The 17,524-nt window shown below is 43.0% G+C and overlaps 1 protein-coding gene across 4 annotated transcripts in view; it reads left to right on the top strand.

Annotated features, from left to right (window-relative positions):
* Nucleotides 1-17,524, top strand: part of DZANK1 (double zinc ribbon and ankyrin repeat domains 1) — a 49,696-nt gene that overhangs the window by 4,878 nt on the left and 27,294 nt on the right. For all 4 annotated transcript variants that reach the window (XR_009690049.1, XM_061126419.1, XM_061126418.1 and 1 more), the window contains exons 3-9: nucleotides 677-830; nucleotides 6,936-7,050; nucleotides 8,480-8,576; nucleotides 9,686-9,804; nucleotides 10,701-10,786; nucleotides 13,928-14,045; nucleotides 16,699-16,812. Coding sequence is in view for 3 of the 4 variants with exons in the window: in XM_061126419.1 (XP_060982402.1) it covers nucleotides 677-830; nucleotides 6,936-7,050; nucleotides 8,480-8,576; nucleotides 9,686-9,804; nucleotides 10,701-10,786; nucleotides 13,928-14,045; nucleotides 16,699-16,812 (803 nt within the window). In the remaining variant the exon portion in view is untranslated. The remainder of the gene's footprint in view (nucleotides 1-676; nucleotides 831-6,935; nucleotides 7,051-8,479; nucleotides 8,577-9,685; nucleotides 9,805-10,700; nucleotides 10,787-13,927; nucleotides 14,046-16,698; nucleotides 16,813-17,524) is intronic.

Here is a 17,524-nt window from a genome sequence, read left to right as displayed (position 1 = left end):
GGGAGAGTTTTCATTGTATATCCTTGTTTGACCTTTTGAATCTTGGATCATCTGAATTTATTACCTTTACAATTTTCCCAAGAAGTGCAGGAATCATTTACCAAGTCCAAATAAAATATAACAAAACCAGTTTTTAAGCAATGCTCAAAAATTAAAAATTAGCTTCTGCTTTCAAAGTAGACATTGTGGTTTTAAAATTCACCCCTGCTTGGTTTGTATCAGTGCTCTGTCGGAGGGGCAAAATGCTGTAGTGGTTCACGAGCGTGGCCTCTGAGCAACTAAGACCCAGCACAGTCAAATGAATAAATAAAAATTTTTTTTAAAATCCCTCCTGTTTTAAAAAGAAATGAGAGTGGTCAACAGATCCGACTTCCCAGAAGTCAGATCAAAATTCTGCTGTCATTTACCAGATTTCTTAACCTCTCTGGGACTCAGTTCCCTCATCTATAATGTGGGTATAAAATAGGACCTATCTCATAAGGTTGTACTGATAAAATTAGTTTATTCACGTAAAGCACAGTGCCTGGCACAAAGAACTCTATTACTGTTAGTTATTGTTATTCATTTTTACAGTATATTTTTTTTAAAAATCTCATTAAATAACTGATCCCTAGGCCTTATTCAGGGACTTGCTACTTTAGTGTTAATTCTAGATATCCTGTTTTGGGTTTTTCAGACACCCCGGATGTCAACATATATTATACCCTGGATGGCAGCAAACCTGAATTCCAAAAGAAAATTGGTTATGGTGAAAACACTACCTTTAAGTATTCGAAGCCTATTACCCTGCCTGATGGAAAAATACAAGTTAAAGCTATCGCAGTCACTAAGTAAGTCAAGAGCATAATGACTGGGATGATTTATATTTATTATGTTTTAACTTTACTCATTTCAATGAGAATCGGTGCTGGATTATAAAGACACTAAAGAAAAGTTATCTTAATTTCAGCATACATCTCTAAACTTTGTGTTTTGTCTTTTATTGAGTTATACTGTAAAATACACGTATTTACATACATAATTAACATATGAGGAAAAGTTTTATGGATCGAACATATAAACAATCACTTGTTTAAAACAGATTCTTGATTTGCAGCCACATGGATGGACCTAGAAATGATCATATGGGTAAAAGGGTATAGTTCAGTGAAGTGCCGTGTATATTAATACTGTTTTTAGTCTGAAATCCACACTGGGATTTTGGGAAAGTGAAAGAAAGTGAAATTGCTCAGTCGTGTCTGACTCTTTGTTTGCCGCCCCATGGACTGTAGCCTGCCAGGCTCCTCCATCTATGGGGTTTTCCAGGCAAGAGTACTGGAGTGAGTTGCCATTTCCTTCTCCAAAGGAAGAGGCTTTTCAGGGTTTGGGACCTCTGAAGAGATTCGTCTGGCTCTGAGGAAAATGCTGCTTTTAGTGGATGGTTCTTTTATTCCCCAGGACATGGCCTATGACCACCATGGTTCTCCATCTGATTTTGTACTGACTTTATTGCCCTTCAAAGCTACCATCATTTTGATTTGTTAGGCATTAGCTACTTCATTTTTTTCTGTCTTTTCTTTCCTAGTCAACAATTTTTTTCAGTTTCAAGTATAGAAATACCACTTAATTTGGTAAACTTCACCGAGGCTTGTAGAGAAAAAAGATCCTCAAATGCTTTGCAGATTAGTCTGTCTGTGATAGAGGAATCATTTTGGGCCGCAAAACAGGTTTGGCCACATTTCTGGAAGACTAATACCAGGGCTGGCCCAGGTAATTTAAATGAGACTCCAGCCTCCCCCTGCTGGCTAAACTACTGCATGGCCTTTTAAGCTACAAATTCTACAGTGAAGGTGATTGCTTGGCATTTAAAAAAAATTTTTTTAACAATAAAATGAAAACAGAACAACCCCCTGACACATGATTATTCTTTATTAAAAACTGGGATCTGTGGCTTTTCCCACTTGCCAACCCATTTCTACTGAAACAAGTCATCTCAGTTATTAAAAACTAATGAGCTGACTACTCTGGTGCGTCATGCTGCAAGGCAGCCCCCTTTATAAGCTTCAGGTGACAGTAAAATGAAGTCGTGATCAATGACTTTGTAGTTCAAAGGAGTTAATAGAGCCTCTGTCAGAGTCTGAAGCATAAGGACATTGTTTATGTGTCTCACCATCTTGTTCTGTGCCTACTAAGTGTCTGCTCTGAAACGCTGTTAGTATTTCAGATGTGCTCAACTTAGGAAACGTACCTATACAAAAAAATTTTGAAAGTTAGTGCTTGTATCTAATTGTGATAAAATAGTTCTTTATGGAAATCATGCAGCTTTGTTCAAGTCTCTGTCTCTAGGTTTTTCATGCCATTAGTTTCTTAATAAGGAGAAAAAGGCCTTTAGATAAGACTGTTAACAATGAAAGGTCTTTAACATATTAAGAGGAAAACCTGTGGTCATGAAGTTTTGAATGATGTAGGAAAATATTTGTGATATAATCAGTGAAAAAAAATTAGGATGTAAGGTGACTAGTATTTTGACAGTTGCAAAAATACACAGAGGACTTCCCTGGTGGTCCAGGGGTTAAGAATCCTCCTGCCAAGGCAGGGGACACAGGTTTGATCCCTGGTCCAAGAAGAACCTTCAGAGATGCTGCAGAGTAACTAAGCCTGTGCTCCACAACAAGAGAAGCCACTGCAACGAGAAGCACATGCACCACAATGAAGAGTAGCTCCCACTTGTCTCAACTAGAGAAACCCTGCACGTAGCAGCAAAGACCCTGCATAGCCAAAAATGAATAATAATTTTTCAAAATACACAGAGATAGAAAAGGGCAGTGATCCGCAAGTGACTGGGAACCAGGCTTCTGCTCAGAGCCAGCCTGGCCGTAAACCTGACCGTTCCTCAGGATTCAAATGGTCCCTGGATGGAGATGTTTGTGATGTGAGGAAGTTATCTTACTAGGAGAACACTGTATCTTGGATGACAGGCTGTGAACCAAAGATGAGCATCCAGATGAGATGGATGCTGAAGTGAATGAGTTAAACAAACAGTTCATCTATACCTGTATCTGTAAATCTGGTTTGTTATTAAGAACAACAAAGCACATGCTTCCCCAGAGGTTAGCCACCCATGTCTCTCCAGCCAGTGAACATGCAAGGACCCACTTGTCATGTTGTTTCTTAAATACTGTCACTCACTGATAGGTAGTGGCTGTTTAGACCAGTTGTATATTTCTAAGAATTGTTTTCTTCTTCTGAAAGTGTGGCTTAAAACTTCAACATGGCTTAATGGTAAACATTTCTTGGGGCTTCCCTGGTGACTCAGGAAAGAATCTGCCTGCAATGCAGCAGACCTGGGTTCGATCTCTGGGTTGGGAAGATCCCCTGGAGGAGGGCATGGTGACCCACTCCAGTATTCTTGCCTAGGAATCCCATGGACAGAGGAGCCTGGTGGGCTACAGTCCATGGGGTCACAAAGAGTCAGACACAACTGAGCACAGCACAGCAAACATTTCTCAGCTGTTTTGGAACTGATGTCTATTCATTTCTGAATGTTTACTTAACCAAAGAATTTTAAGGGTTTTGGGACACTGAAAGTTTGAAGAATTGTAAGAAATGTAAAAAAAATCAACATGTAAGAAATCTGAGAAATTGCAAAAGAAATGGTAATGAAACAGATAAAAACACATCAAAGGCCAACATGAAAATCAACGAGGAAAGCAGATAAAGGACACTGAAAGCAGACACCAACTTGAGATATAAGAGTATTAAGTTCCTGGGCAGATCAAGCAGAATTCCCCTGTGTTCTAGCTGTGAGCTTTCAGTGCAAGTTAGTGAGAGTGAGAGTTAAACATACCAGACAAATACACCAAAGTGTGGTCACGAGGATGCGACAGAGGCTGCAGGCTGCTCCCAAAATCTGTGTTGCCTTCTTCAAGAACCATAGAGGCTTCCCTGGTGGCTCAGTGGTAAAGAATCCGCCTACCAGCGCAGGAAACACAGGTTCGATCCCTGGTCCAGGAAGATTCCACATGCTGCGGAGCAGCTGAGCCCATGCGTCACCACTCTTGAGCCTGTGCTCTAGAGCCCTGGAGCCACAACTACTGAAGCCCGCATGCAACAAGAGAAGCCACTGAAATGAGAAGCCCCCTCACTGCAACTAGAGAGTAGCCCCTGCTCGCCACAACCAGAGGAAGCCTGCGAAGCAGTGAAGACCCAGCACAATGAAAACAAAACAAAATTATTTTTTTAAAAAAGTAAAGTTTATTTTTTAAAAAAATAGAGCCTTGGATTTTTAGCGCGGCACACACGCGTTTCCTAGAAGAAAGATACTTCCCAGTCCTCCCTGAAGCTAGCAAGACCCCCGTCACCTGGTGTGGCCAGTGAATGCACATGGAAGTGACGTGGCAGTTTCTAGATTGTGCCCTGTAGGAGGAGGCAGGCTGTGGTTCCTGCCAGCTGGAATGTGGCTGTGGTGGTCAGCCACGTTGGGTCACGAGGACATGTGCCATGTCCTAGATATGATGGGACAACGGGGTAGAAAGTCAACCCTAGGCCGCAGGCACCGTGGCTCCCCTGCACAGCTCTAGGTGGGTTATAGCCCATTGCTACTCTGTTTAAGCCACTGTTGTTTTGATTCTGCATTACAACACTCAAGCCTGTGTCCCACTACACCAGGGACACATCTCAAGCAAGTACCTACAGAGAACATATTCAAGGCTAGAGGTGATCAAAACAGGCCAACAGTGTCAAGCATCAGTGAGTGTGTGGAGAAACTGGAACCCTCAAGTGATGCTGGTGGAGATGTAAATGGAACAACCACAGGTCGCAGTTTCTAAAGAATTAAACTCACTGACCATCTGACGCAGTGGTTCTGCTCCAGTGTATCTGTCCACAGATGTGGCTGGATCAGCCCTTGTTGTTCTTACTACAATTCCAAGAGGCCCTCAGCAGTAATCATCAGGGAACCTGGAAAGAGAAAAAGTTTATTACCTACAAGTTCTGGGAATTATGTGGCACCCAGCGAGGTCACAAGTACAAAGAGACGGGGGTAGGGGGGAGAGAAGAAGGGACAAATCACAGGCCAAGGGTCTGCTTTTATTAGGGTTGAGGGTGGGGGGCCAAGGGTTTCACTGGTGAACTTCAAATGTATGAGCAAGAATTTACAGAGGAAAGAGAAAAATTGCCCAATTGGTCAGTCATGGAAACCAACCACGATCTCTAAAATAAAGGGGCTTCCATGGGGGGGCAGTGGCTGGATCTTCATTTGGTCCTATGGCTGGTGATGTGTTTACTCAAGAGCACCATCTTTGAAGTGGATGCCTCAGCAAAGCCTAAGTCAGGCCCCTTGTTACAAACAAGAGAAAACCCAACTTCAGGGGCTCATACTATAAAAATGCATACGTGAACACTCATAACAGTATTAAGTATTGTAACCGCCAAACTGGAAAAACCCAAATGACTGTCCACTGGGGAATGGATAAACAAACTGTGGTACATCCGTAAAATGGAATGCTACTCAAGAATAAAGATGAATGAATTGCTGACACATGCACCTACGTGGGTGAACATCAGAGGAAAAAAAAGGACAAGTAAAGGCAGCCGGACATGTGAGACTGTATTTGTAGGATTGCATTTATCAGCATGGCAACCCACTCCAGTATTCCTGCCTGGAGAATCCCATGGATAGAGGAGCCTGGAGGGCTACTACAGTCCATGGGGTCGCAAAGAGTCGGACACGACTGAGCGACTAAGCACAGCACAGAAAAGGCAAAACTGTGAAGATGGGAAGCAGATCAGTGGTTGCCTGGTGTGGGAGGTGGGAGTGAGGAGTAACTGGAAACAGGTGGTTGTAACACTGGACTGTGGTGGTAGTTGCACAGCTGTATAAATGTCTGGAGTATCATCAAATTATATACTTAGAACAGGTGCATTTTATGTCATGTACATTATGCCTCAGTAAAACTGTTCAGAAAAATAAGGAGTATAGATGAGCTGCTGGTGCTGAGGTGAAATCACCTCCAGAATTTACTTCTGGCCACCTCTCTGTTGGTTTCTCATGGGACTTCTATTGCATCACGGAGGAACAAGATTAATTGTGAAATATTATGAATAAGTTGAAAACTGGCTAGTATTTGAGGAATAACAGTTAAAATCTCCCAGGGCAGTGTATATTATGCTACCCACAGTTGGGATAAGGAAAATTCCCATGACTTATGTGGAATGAATGATATATAGGTAACCTCATTCTTTGCTTCAGAACAGTTTCAGGCTTAAAGTATGACATCTTTATGGTGAATGTGGTAGATAGTCCTCCAAAAGGCCCCCCAGTGAGCCATGCCTCCCACAGTAGCCCCTCCTTCTGAATCTGGGCTGTCCCTATGACTTACTTTTGACCAAGAAAATGCTTGAGACATGACGCTGAGGCCAGACCACAAGAAGCCTTGCAATATCTGCTGTGGTCTCTTGGAACGTAAACGCTGGGAGAAGCCAGCCACCATGTAGGAAGTCTCTGGCCTCCCTGAGACCTACTACTATGAGGAACCCCAAGTTCACCACCTGGAAAGGGAGATGGACAGAAAGGGAAGGAGAGAGGTGACTGACAAGTCCCCAGCTGTCCCAGGCCAGACTTAGAACCTGAGAGGAGAAACCATTTTGGACATCTGACTGAGTTGTTCTTTTACTTGACTCCGGCCTAAGCTGACTCCTGACTGCAACCACACAAGAGGTGGCAAACCCACCACACCTTTGTGTTTTAAGACATAATGTTTTGTAGTGGCTTGTTACATAGCAAGAGATAACTGAATAAGAATAAGGTTAAGACCATAGAAATGGTAATATTTTGGTCTCTCCAATTTAAAATATTAATATAATAAATTCATTCTAGAGTCATCTTAATTGCCGGACACCTTGTCTTTGAACCTTTGTGTGACACACAGACTTTTACTGTTTGGAATAATTTTCAGAGACTGCAGAGAGAGTGCCATTGTCACAAAGGTATTTCAGGTGGACTCTATTCCACCAGATCCAGTCTCTCCAGAAGACACTGTGGAAAATGCTCTCAAGGACCCTCCAAAGCAGGCGAGTACTGACACCATGATGCATTTGGATCATCACCACGTCCTTGGTTCCTTTCCTCAGTGGTCACATCTTCCCCTTCATTTACCCCCAGAGTCAGTCTGTCATCCATTTTCAGGTCCTTATCGTTGGGGTCACTCTCAACCACTGCACAGTATCTTTGCTGGTTTCCCACCTTTTGGTCAGTCCTCCACCCTGCCCGTTGGAGACTCCTCACCAGCATCTCCATCTAGGCTCCTGTGTCTTCTCCTCTTACCCTACGGAAGAAAGCAGAAACCCTCAGCCTGGCCTCTCAGAGCCAGTTTCTGTCCTCGGTCATCCTTTCCTGCTTTGTGACTCCCTTGTTTACGTTCCAGCTCAAACTCGATTGTGCATTCTGTGTTCTGTCTCTGCTCCCCTAGCTCCCAGGCCTCCTTTCATCAAGTGCTTTGATCATGTGATTACTCTGCTCCTTGTCTGTCTCCCCCATGTACTGTGAGCTCCCAGGCAGCAGAGAGCAATTCTGCCATACTCCATGTCCTGCATGGGGACAGGTAGGAAAGGGTGGAGGTATTTATGGAATAGAAGTATCAGGCTAGTAGGAGCCCTCAGTGGGCGTGGCCTTCAGTTTTGTTGAAAGCTTCATCTCCAGATACAAAGCCTCACCTCTTTAGAGAATGAACTACACCTGTCTAGAAAGGACATTTGAAACTCTAGTCCTTGGGTTCTGGGTATCAGTGGAATGGATCCCAGGGTCAGAGGGTGGGCCAGCCCACGGTGAGGCAATTAAACAGAAAGTCTCAGACTCTCATTGGGGTGATGAGAAGTTTTGGGGGGAGTCCTTCAGTCTAACAATTAACCAGAGGGCAGCAAAGAGGCTGTGGGACCAGAGCGGTGGGTGCAGGCATGATGTGGGGCCCACTTGTGACCAGGGGTCTACACTGGCCGGGGGGCAGCCAGCAGGGGTTGAGTCAGCATGTACCAGCAGGCGCTCAGGCTTCAGCCAAGCATGAGGGACTGACCCTGAGGAGAAGAAAGCCAGAGAGAAGCATGTCTGTGTTTCAGGGCCGTGTATGGGAGGATAGTGGACAGAAGTTCTGTCTGGGTCTGACCCCACCCTGTCTTTGCCCCCAGAGTCTGGTGGTCCCTCTGTTGTCACTCTGTCTCCCAAGAGTGTGACATCCTACCTGTGTGTGCTGTCACCTGCCTCCAGTCTCGGCCACTTGACATGGAAGGGGCGTCCCAAGCAGGCGTGCTGCCAAGCAAGCAGCCCAGAGTCAAAGCTGTGTGTGTGTCCAGAGACAGTGAGACAAAGGTCACTTGGTGAAAACGACTCTGAACCCTTTCTAGTAAAGAAGTGCAGGCTGTGTCACCATCTCTACCATGGAACTTTTAATTTTCATATCTAAACAGGCAGAGTCAGGTGATTGATACACAGTCTCTTCCCTCCTAGGAACTGAAAAATGGATTTGTTGAATCAAAAGGAAGGAAGAAATATAAGAATCCTGAAAGTAAACTGGGTTGGAATGTTAACCTCGGAAAGTTTCCAGGTATGAAGTGACAGGACAAAGATATGAGTTAATACTCTAAACCACCAAACAGGTTCAGGGCTTGTGTTCTTGTCTTCCGAGGGGTTGACTGAGAAACACCGGGACAGTACAATAAGATCTCATTTGACTTTTAATGCTGTCCTGGCTACAGGAGGGAGAGTCAAGCTGTCCAGCAGAGTCAGATTTATCAATTCATTGCAACACGGGAGACCACAAGGTAGAGGAACCGTGGCAATCTCATCAACTAAAGTACAGATCACAGTTGCTGGGGGAAGGTGGGGTTTGGATGCAATTTAAATGAAAGAAGAGTTCTGATAGGCAGGAGAAGCAGAGATCAGTGGGAAATGGTCGCCGTGAGATACGTGCCCGAGAAGGGGACCAGGGTTCTGTTTTCTTGGAAACAACAAAGATATTATGTGGAAGGTGGTGCCCAGAGACCTTTCTCTGAAGCTCTGCACCAGGGTTGGACATTGAGGCTGCTTCTCTGTGGTTGGATGGCATCACCAACTCAACAGACACGAGTCTGAGCAAACTCTGGGAGACAGTGAAGGACAGGGGAGCCTGGCGTGCTGCCGTCCGTGGGGTCACAAAGAGTCAGGCATGACTGACTGAGCAACTGAACAGCAACTCTATGTCACAGTGACCTGGGTCTTCCAGGCAAGAGTTGGATGTTTCATTCTTACTGATATGATTTTGAACAGCAAAGTTTTCTGATAATCTGATTTTAGAGACCAGGGTTTCTTGGTCAGTAAGAAGCAGTGGTCACTCAGAGTGGGGACTGTTAGGATGTGTGACAGCTGCAGTGTGTCCTTGGGACACATAATATTTCCTGCTGACCTTGCAACTGGATTTATCCATTCTCCCAGCCTGGTGCAGAATGCTGGGGATTGTGGCAGGGCAGATTTTCATGTTCTCAGTCTGGGCCCACTTTTTTCCTTATTGCTATGAATTCAACTGAGTGGGAGCTTCTCTGCATAGTTACTACATTAGAGACAGAATGTGACAACAGTGGCCCCTTATTAAAAGGTTTCTAACTGTGAAGACACATTTGCATGAATGCACATATGATTTCAGATATTCACAGAATGATATTTTTGATGTAATTGTAGACATGGGTGAAAGAAGTGACCCTAAAACATTGAAAGACCTTCGCTTCTCAGAGAGTCCGCGGGAAGCCCCTACTTTCCGTGATGAATTGGGCTCTAGACCAGCCCCCCAGCAGCCCCAGGTAACTGCTAAAGAAACTCTTTTGGGTGCTAAAGATCTACTGTGTTTTTAATGCTTCCTGCAACACACTTTAAGAAAACGTCCCTGCCTTTTCACCCCGGGTCAGGCACTGTCCCAGAGTCGAGATACCTAGTTGAACAAAAGGCCCCTGTACTCATGGTGCTCACATTTTATTGGGGATGGGGGCAGACAGATATAAACGTGTGAATAATGGGAAAAATAATTAAGAATAGTGATTTGTCATGAAAAAGATAGACCTGGGTAATGGGATAGAGCCATGGTTTTCCAAGTGTGGTCCCCAGACTAGTAGCATCAGCATCACCTGGGAGCTCGTCAGAAATGCAGATCCCCCACCACCACCACCCCAGCCCAGACCTGCGGCCTCAGGGCCTCTGGGGTGGGCCCCATCATCTGTTCTAATTGGCCTTTCTTCTGATAAACACCCAAACTTGAGAACCCCTGGGATAGAGAATGACCAGGTAGGAAGAACAGTGTCCTAATTCAGGGGGATAAGAGAAGGCCCCCTCGAAAAGGTGACATTTTAATTGAACCTTCAAGATGAACAGAAACCAGCCCTGCAAAGATCTTGGTTGAGTAACTTCAAGTTCAGCAAAGTGAGGATCACCAGAAGGCTGGTGTGGCTGGAGCATGGTGGGAAAAATGATGGCTGCTGGATATCGTGGGACAAAGCACTGAGATGAACCCTATGTAATTTACCGTACCAGAGCTTTTACCATGATTTTATATATGTTCTTCATTTTAGTTCCCTGGGTTTCCACATATAACTGGTGAGAATTTTGCCATGATTTTATATATGTTCTTCATTTCAATTCCCTGGGTTTGCACATATAACTGGCCAGAATTTCACCATGATTTTATATATGTTCTTCATTTCAGTTCCCTGGGTTTGCACACATAACTGGCCAAAAGAGCTTGACAAGCACAGAGATCATGAGGATTCACAGGGAGACGGACTTTCTCAAGTATGTATTACTTTCTCTCTACTGTCTAAGTACTGCTAAGACACAACATGGTCAAAAATAATTTGAGGATGGGGCATAGCAATGGTATTTGCCCCAACTGTTTTTTTTTTTTTAATTTTTACAAAATTTAAAGGCACAAATGACATACAGTAAATGGCACTTAAAGAGTACAATTGATATATACATATAATCTCAAGACTATCACCCTGATCAAGAAAATGAACAAATCCACCACCTCCAAGAGTTTCCTACTTTGCACCCTTTTAAAATCCTCCCCTGTGACCTGCCCCATTCCCAGGCACCTGTTGGTCTGCTTGTTGTCACTGTAGCTTAGCTTGCATTTGATCCCATATATATATATATATATATATATGGAACAATTCAGTATTTGCTCCTTGGCCAGGCTTCTTTCACTCCACTTGATGATTTGGAGGCTCACCCATGTTGTATGCATGCACTGGACGTTTCTTTTTAACACTGAGTAGTGTATGGATACATCACAGTTTGTTTATCCTGTTTCCTATTGGATGTACATCCAGATTGTTTTTAGGTTTTGGCTGTCACAGATAAAGCTGCTATGAACATTTGTATACATGTCATCCTGTGCATATATACTTTAATTCCCCTTAGCTAGCTAACTAGGAATGGGGTGGCTGGCTCATATGGTAGGCATATGTTTAACTTTTTAAGAAAACTGTCCATATGTTTTCCTAAGAGGCTGTACCATTTTACACTCCCACCAGTGGTATATGATGGATGGGAGTTCCAGTTTCCCTACATCTTCACCAACACTGTTATTTTTATTTTTGGCCATTCTGGTAAGGTGGTGGTAGTGGTCTTAATTTGCATTTCCCTTGGGGTTGGTAGAGTGGGTGACCTGGATAAAGGTGGTCAAACGATACAAACTTTCACTCGTAAAATGAATAAGTCCTGGGGATGTAAGTGGTGAAGATAGTTAATGACGTTATACTGCATACTGAAAGTTGCTAAGAGAGTAAATGTAAGAAGTTCTCAGCATGAGGAAAAAAATTCTGTAACTGTGTGGTGACCGATGCTAACTCTGTGGCGATTAATTTGCAGTGTCCACAGTTATTGATGGTTATGTTGTACACTTGAAACTAATACAATGCTGCAGTGTCTTCTCTTTATTGTTTTTGTCTGTGGTTTTATCAATTACTGAGGAAATTATACTGAAATCTATGACTATAATTATGAGTTTGTCTACTTGTCTTTGTATTGCTATCAGTTCTTTGCTTCATGTACTTTGAAGCTCTGTTGTTCAATATATAAACCTTTTGGATTCCTATGTTCTATTGCTGAATTGACCCCTTTATCCTTACAAAATAAGCTTTTTTTAAAAAATTAATTTTTATTGGAGTATGGTTGATTTACAGCATTGTGTTACTTTCAGGTGTACAACAAGGGGAATCAGCTATACACATACATGTATCCACGCTTTTTAAGATTCTGTTCCCATGTAGGTCATTACAGAGTATTGAGTAGAGTTCCCTGTGCTGTCCAATAGGTTCTTATTAGTTATCTATTTTAAATATAGTAGTGCATATGTATCAATCTCAATGTCCCAGTTTATCCCTCCTCCTATGAAATAATCTTTTATTAACCCTGGTAATAGTCTTTGCTTAGAAATCATATTTGTCTGGTATTAATATCGGCATTACTGCTTTCTTTTGATTAGTATTTGCATGGTGCATCTTTTTTCCATCCTTTTCTTTTTAACCTATTTGTGTTTCTCTAGTTAAAGAAGGTTTCTTTTAAACAGCATGTAGTTAGGTCTTGCTTTTAGAAAACAGAACAATCTCTGCATGTGGTGCTGAGCGTATTTATATTTATTCTGATTATTGATATGTTTGAATTTCAGTCAGCTGTCATGCTATTTGTTTTCTGTTTGTCTTACCTATTCTTTGTTGCCCCCCCCCTTTTTTGGCTTGCTTTTGGATTAATTGGGTATGTTTTATGATTTCATTTTATTTTGTATCCTTTGTTGGCTTATTAGCTATAAGTTTTCTTTTAGTGGTTGCCTTAGGGTTTATACTACATATTTTTAATTTATCCCAGTCTGTCTTCAAGTGATGTTAGACCGCTTCATATATAGTCTTAAGAACTTCCAGTAACTGGATAACAACAGCCTTTGTGCTATCATGGTCATTTATTTTACTCCTACAAATATTATGAACCTCATAATACATTATTACTTTTATTCGATATCAATTTTTTATAGTCCTTTATACTTCTAGTGTGGTAAAAATACAGTAAAATTTACCATTTTAACCATTTCTAAGTGTACAATTCAGTGGTGTTAAGTACATTCACCGTGTTGGGCCACCATCAGCACCATCCCATTTCTAGAACTTAGTCATCATCCCAAACGGAACCTGGTTTGCCCAACACCATTGCTGAAAAGACCATCCTTTCCCCAAGTGAACACGACTGCAAAGGCTGGTGACTGTTGAGAGGCCCTGCTAGAGACTGGTGCAGGCAACCGAACAACCCAGTGCCCAGTATGCAGTTATCGTAGATGCTGCGCGGTTCAGCTAGGTCACAGGATCGGGGCCCCGACCTGCCTGGAAATGCTTGGCGGCAACAGGGTGGCTGACAAGGGAGCCAGTTCCAGGAATCCTTTCACAACCAGGTAGGTGGATGAGGGCTGAAGGACGACGCAGCCGCCTAGAAGTGGGCAGACGGTGTTGGGGCAGAACCTCAGACTCCATGCAGGTGATTGAAGATGTAGGCAGGGCTTACTGACAGGGACTCTCCAGAGCCAGGCAAGAGTCAGAAAAGTGCACTGTGGACTGGAATTCGCAGGGCTCACCCTCACACACGTCAAAGCCCAGGTGCCAGGAGGAGCCAGGGCCCCACTCGGAAGTGGGGTCGAGGCTGCTGATAAAACTGCTGCTGTGCCCGGAAGCAAGAGGCGCCTGGCCTGCAGGTGAAGGGCACCATGGTCCCAGCTATGTGGGACTTTGTGATAAAAATGCTTAGAGAAGCACCTCCCGTCTTAAACTTGTCCCACTGCCTTTGAGAGCCTTCTGCTTCCTGCTTTATTTTTTAGGAATGTTCAAATGCTTGTCGATGTCATGCGCTGCTCAGCACAGGGCCGCTCAGGGACCTCTTGTGTTGTAGGTGCGCCCGCTGCCTGGTGGCCCGCCCGTCGGACCCCTTTGCTCGCTACTGTCTGGAATGTGGCTCCTCTGTGCCCCCTATCTTCGGCTGCCGTCTGCCGCCCCCAGAAGGAGCTCAGGTGAGTAGCAGAATCCTTGAAGCTTCTTCCATTGGTCCATCTGGTCTGTATTTGCAGCAGGAGCATAGCAACTGGCACACGGGAACCACAAATAGTTGTTGAAAAAATTACTGGCAAATGACTCTTGTTCTATCCAGACTCCTATTTAGGAATCAGAAACACGTTTGCAGTGCCATTCCTTTTGTGTGGCCTCGAAGAAGCATAGGCTCAGAAAAAGACTGACATCTTTTGATTTCAGTGGTTCACATGTGGATAAATACATGTTTCCTACTCATATAATATTTCTGTCCACAACCTGGGAACAATCTGGAAATATATTCTACAAATAAATGACCACAAGTACTAATTACAGGTCTGTATATCTGTAAAATACACCATTCTGTCCAAAGAAGCTGTTTGTATTGGCTATAGATCGATCAGTATGTCTACATTTAAAAGTTTTAGCTGACCATAGATAATAACTGATACTATCCTACCACTACGTGTGTAGTTAGGGAATTCCCTGGAAGTCCAGTGGTTGGAACAGGGTACTTTTACCTCCAGGCCCAGATTTGATGCCTGGTTGGGAAACTAAGATCCTGCAAGCTGCACAGCTCAGCCAAAAAAAAAAAAAAAAGGTTTGTAGTTAGTTAGAAAACATACTTGACTTACTAAAAATCAAAACCTTCACCTAATTGTGTTCATCTCTTATGCACTTGCTACTTTGGGGTTCTTTTGGATTCAGGTTTACAAAATGATGCAGAAGGATCTGGAAAGTTTACTGAAAAATGACCATTTAAAAAAAACAGTCAAAAAAAATTAGTCACAGGGTGGGAGGTGGGAAGGAGGTTCAAGACGGAGGGGGCATAAGTGTACCTATGACTGATTCATGTTGATGTATGGCAGAAACCAATACCATATTGTAAAGCCATTATCCTACAGTTAAAAATGAATTTAAGCATTTGGTAGAATTCACCAAAAATAAATTTAGAAGATAGTCACTAGAAAAAGTCATTATTCAATGAATTCAAAGTCCAGAGTTTTAGAATTGAGTTATGCCTTCAAGCAAGAGGCTAGGTACTAAAGGGAGATGCTGTGGAAGTTAATTTAATTTACTCTACTCCCATGATATATTTTGAACTCCTTGAAGAAGGTGGTATAGCAAATAAAACATGAACAGGTCTCACTGGTTTGAATTTTCCCTGCTTATATATTTGTTGGTGCAATGTCAAAGTTGTTTTTTTACTGGTCTGAAAACAAATTTTTCAGAACTTTCTTTGTTGTTACAGGGAGAAAAGGTTATCAGGGATTATAAATATTCAAAATGATGAGCTTCAGAACATCTATACTGCCTGTAAATGATATTTATTAACATGCCCTAATGTATAAACAGCTTTGTAATCTGAACTATTGAGTTCTTACCGTGTCCTGCTCTCAGCTGGGCTTCAGGGACTTAGAGGGGTGGATCCTGATCCTAGAGTCCCTGACCTAAGACACTCAGGGTCTCGTTAGAGACGTGCAGAGGGGTTCCTCTCAGCTCCAGAGCCACTCTGCATCGTCCTGCTGAAAGCACACACAGAATTGAGTTGCATTTGTTGGTGAGTTACAGCATCAGCTGAATTCACCTTATCACCACATTTCTTTGTCAAAGTTAGGGATTGCAGTGGGACAGAAAGGATCCTGAGACTTGGAATGGTGGTGCTGGCTTGGACCCAGATTGAAATGCATGACCTGATTCCCTGAATTCCTCTGAGCTTCATGCTGGTGGACAGGCTGGCCCTCCTGTCTGAGGAGGCTGGCCCTCCTTTCCTTGAAGTATATAATACCTCACCTGGGGCAGCGGCCTTAAAGGGGAACTCTTCTCAGGATTTACCACCACCTTTTAAATTCCCATGTTTCCTGTGTTGAAATTTTTTTTTTTTTTTTTTTTTTTTGCTATTTTAAAAAGTTGAGTTTTTTTAAGTTATTTTCTAATAGAGCTCTAGGGAATACAGCAGACTCTTTAACTTCTCACAGTCTATTTCAGAATAGTTTAACTTAAATCTAGCAATACACAGAAATTTCCCTCCTTCTAGAACTCCCTGTTAAGTCCCTGATTACTTGCTGGTTCATCAGTCACTCAAAACAGGACCACGATCTCAGGTTGGTGCAGCCACAGTCCTCCCTGTTGGCTGGCCACTGAGCACGTCATCTTGACCGAGCTTCGGATCGTGTGAGCCCTGGCCGCCAGCAGCCACAAAGCTGCTGGTGTTCACAGCCCACCCTGCTCTGAAGGAGCTGGAGGAGGACAGGGAGCAGCCAACCCAGCAGACGTGTGGGGTCCTCACCCAAGGTTCATTGCTTTTCGGTTCTTCCTCTATCTTTGGTTGGCTTTCAGAATCTGAAATGGTTACTTTTTCTTTTAACAGTTTTATCCAACTTTATAATTGCCTTTTAATGTATTATAGAAAAGATTTGTCAATTTCCTTATTCCACTGTAAGCTATTTTTTTCTTTATTTTTCTTTTCTTTACACCTCTCTTTCTACAATAGATGTCTTTTTACCTTAATAAGAAATAAGAGTAAAAGTGACAATTATTTAAAAGAAATTTTTTACAAAAGTAAATTAAACCTAAGATCAATTTGTGCTTCACATTTTGCATCTGAAGACCAACCCGGCCTCCTTCTTCTTGCAGATGGGCCTGTGCACAGAGTGTGATAACGTGGTGCCCCTGAACACGCCCATCTGTGTGGTCTGTGAGGCTCCCCTGGCACCGCAGCTGCAGCCACAGGCCAGCTTCCGCCTGAAGGTAATGACACGTGCATCTGTGACAGTGTGAGTGAAATCCATAGAAATCAGGGCTTGAGCAGTTAAACGTCTCTCTTCAGCTGATGGCGTTGGCTAACAGTTGATGAGCTAATACCCTTGAACAAAACCCCCCTCTCATTTTTGGAAAGGCATCCACCCAAGAGTTGAACTTGCCAACAGGATCTAAACATCAGGAAAGATCCATAGACATGTGTTCCCACAGACATGGGTTTGGAAGACAAATTGCACTGCAGCTCACACAGTTTTTTACTCCTTATATTTTTAAATTGAACATTGTCATTCATGTTGACGTGTCATCTTGTCCTTAAAGTCACTTGGTGTTTGTGCTTGCTTTGTTTGATTATGGGTCTCTATCACCTAGAAAAGGAGGATTACAACGTGTCACAAGGGTGAAAAAGTGAAGTATCATCTCGAACTTCAAAAAAACCTTGTTAGACAAATGGCATCATGCCTGGGGATAGAATCACTGAACCTACAACCATATCTTTTCTCCATTTTTGAATTTACAGTCCCACTGACCTCCTTTTTACTTGACCTCAAGTAAAGTTCACTAGAGGATAAAATAGGTTTAATATAGATAACTTTGGGGATAAAAGAACAAAAATTTTTAGCAATAAGGGAAGTGCGTGAACTTAATGTACAGTGAGAATTGTAACACCTCAGGGACTTCCCTGGTGGTCCAGCTGTTAAGA

Source organism: Dama dama, chromosome 23, assembly GCF_033118175.1.
Source record: "Dama dama isolate Ldn47 chromosome 23, ASM3311817v1, whole genome shotgun sequence".
NCBI lineage: Eukaryota > Metazoa > Chordata > Mammalia > Artiodactyla > Cervidae > Dama > Dama dama.
Note: the sequence above shows the minus strand (reverse complement) of the source record. Positions and strands in the feature narration are given on the sequence as shown.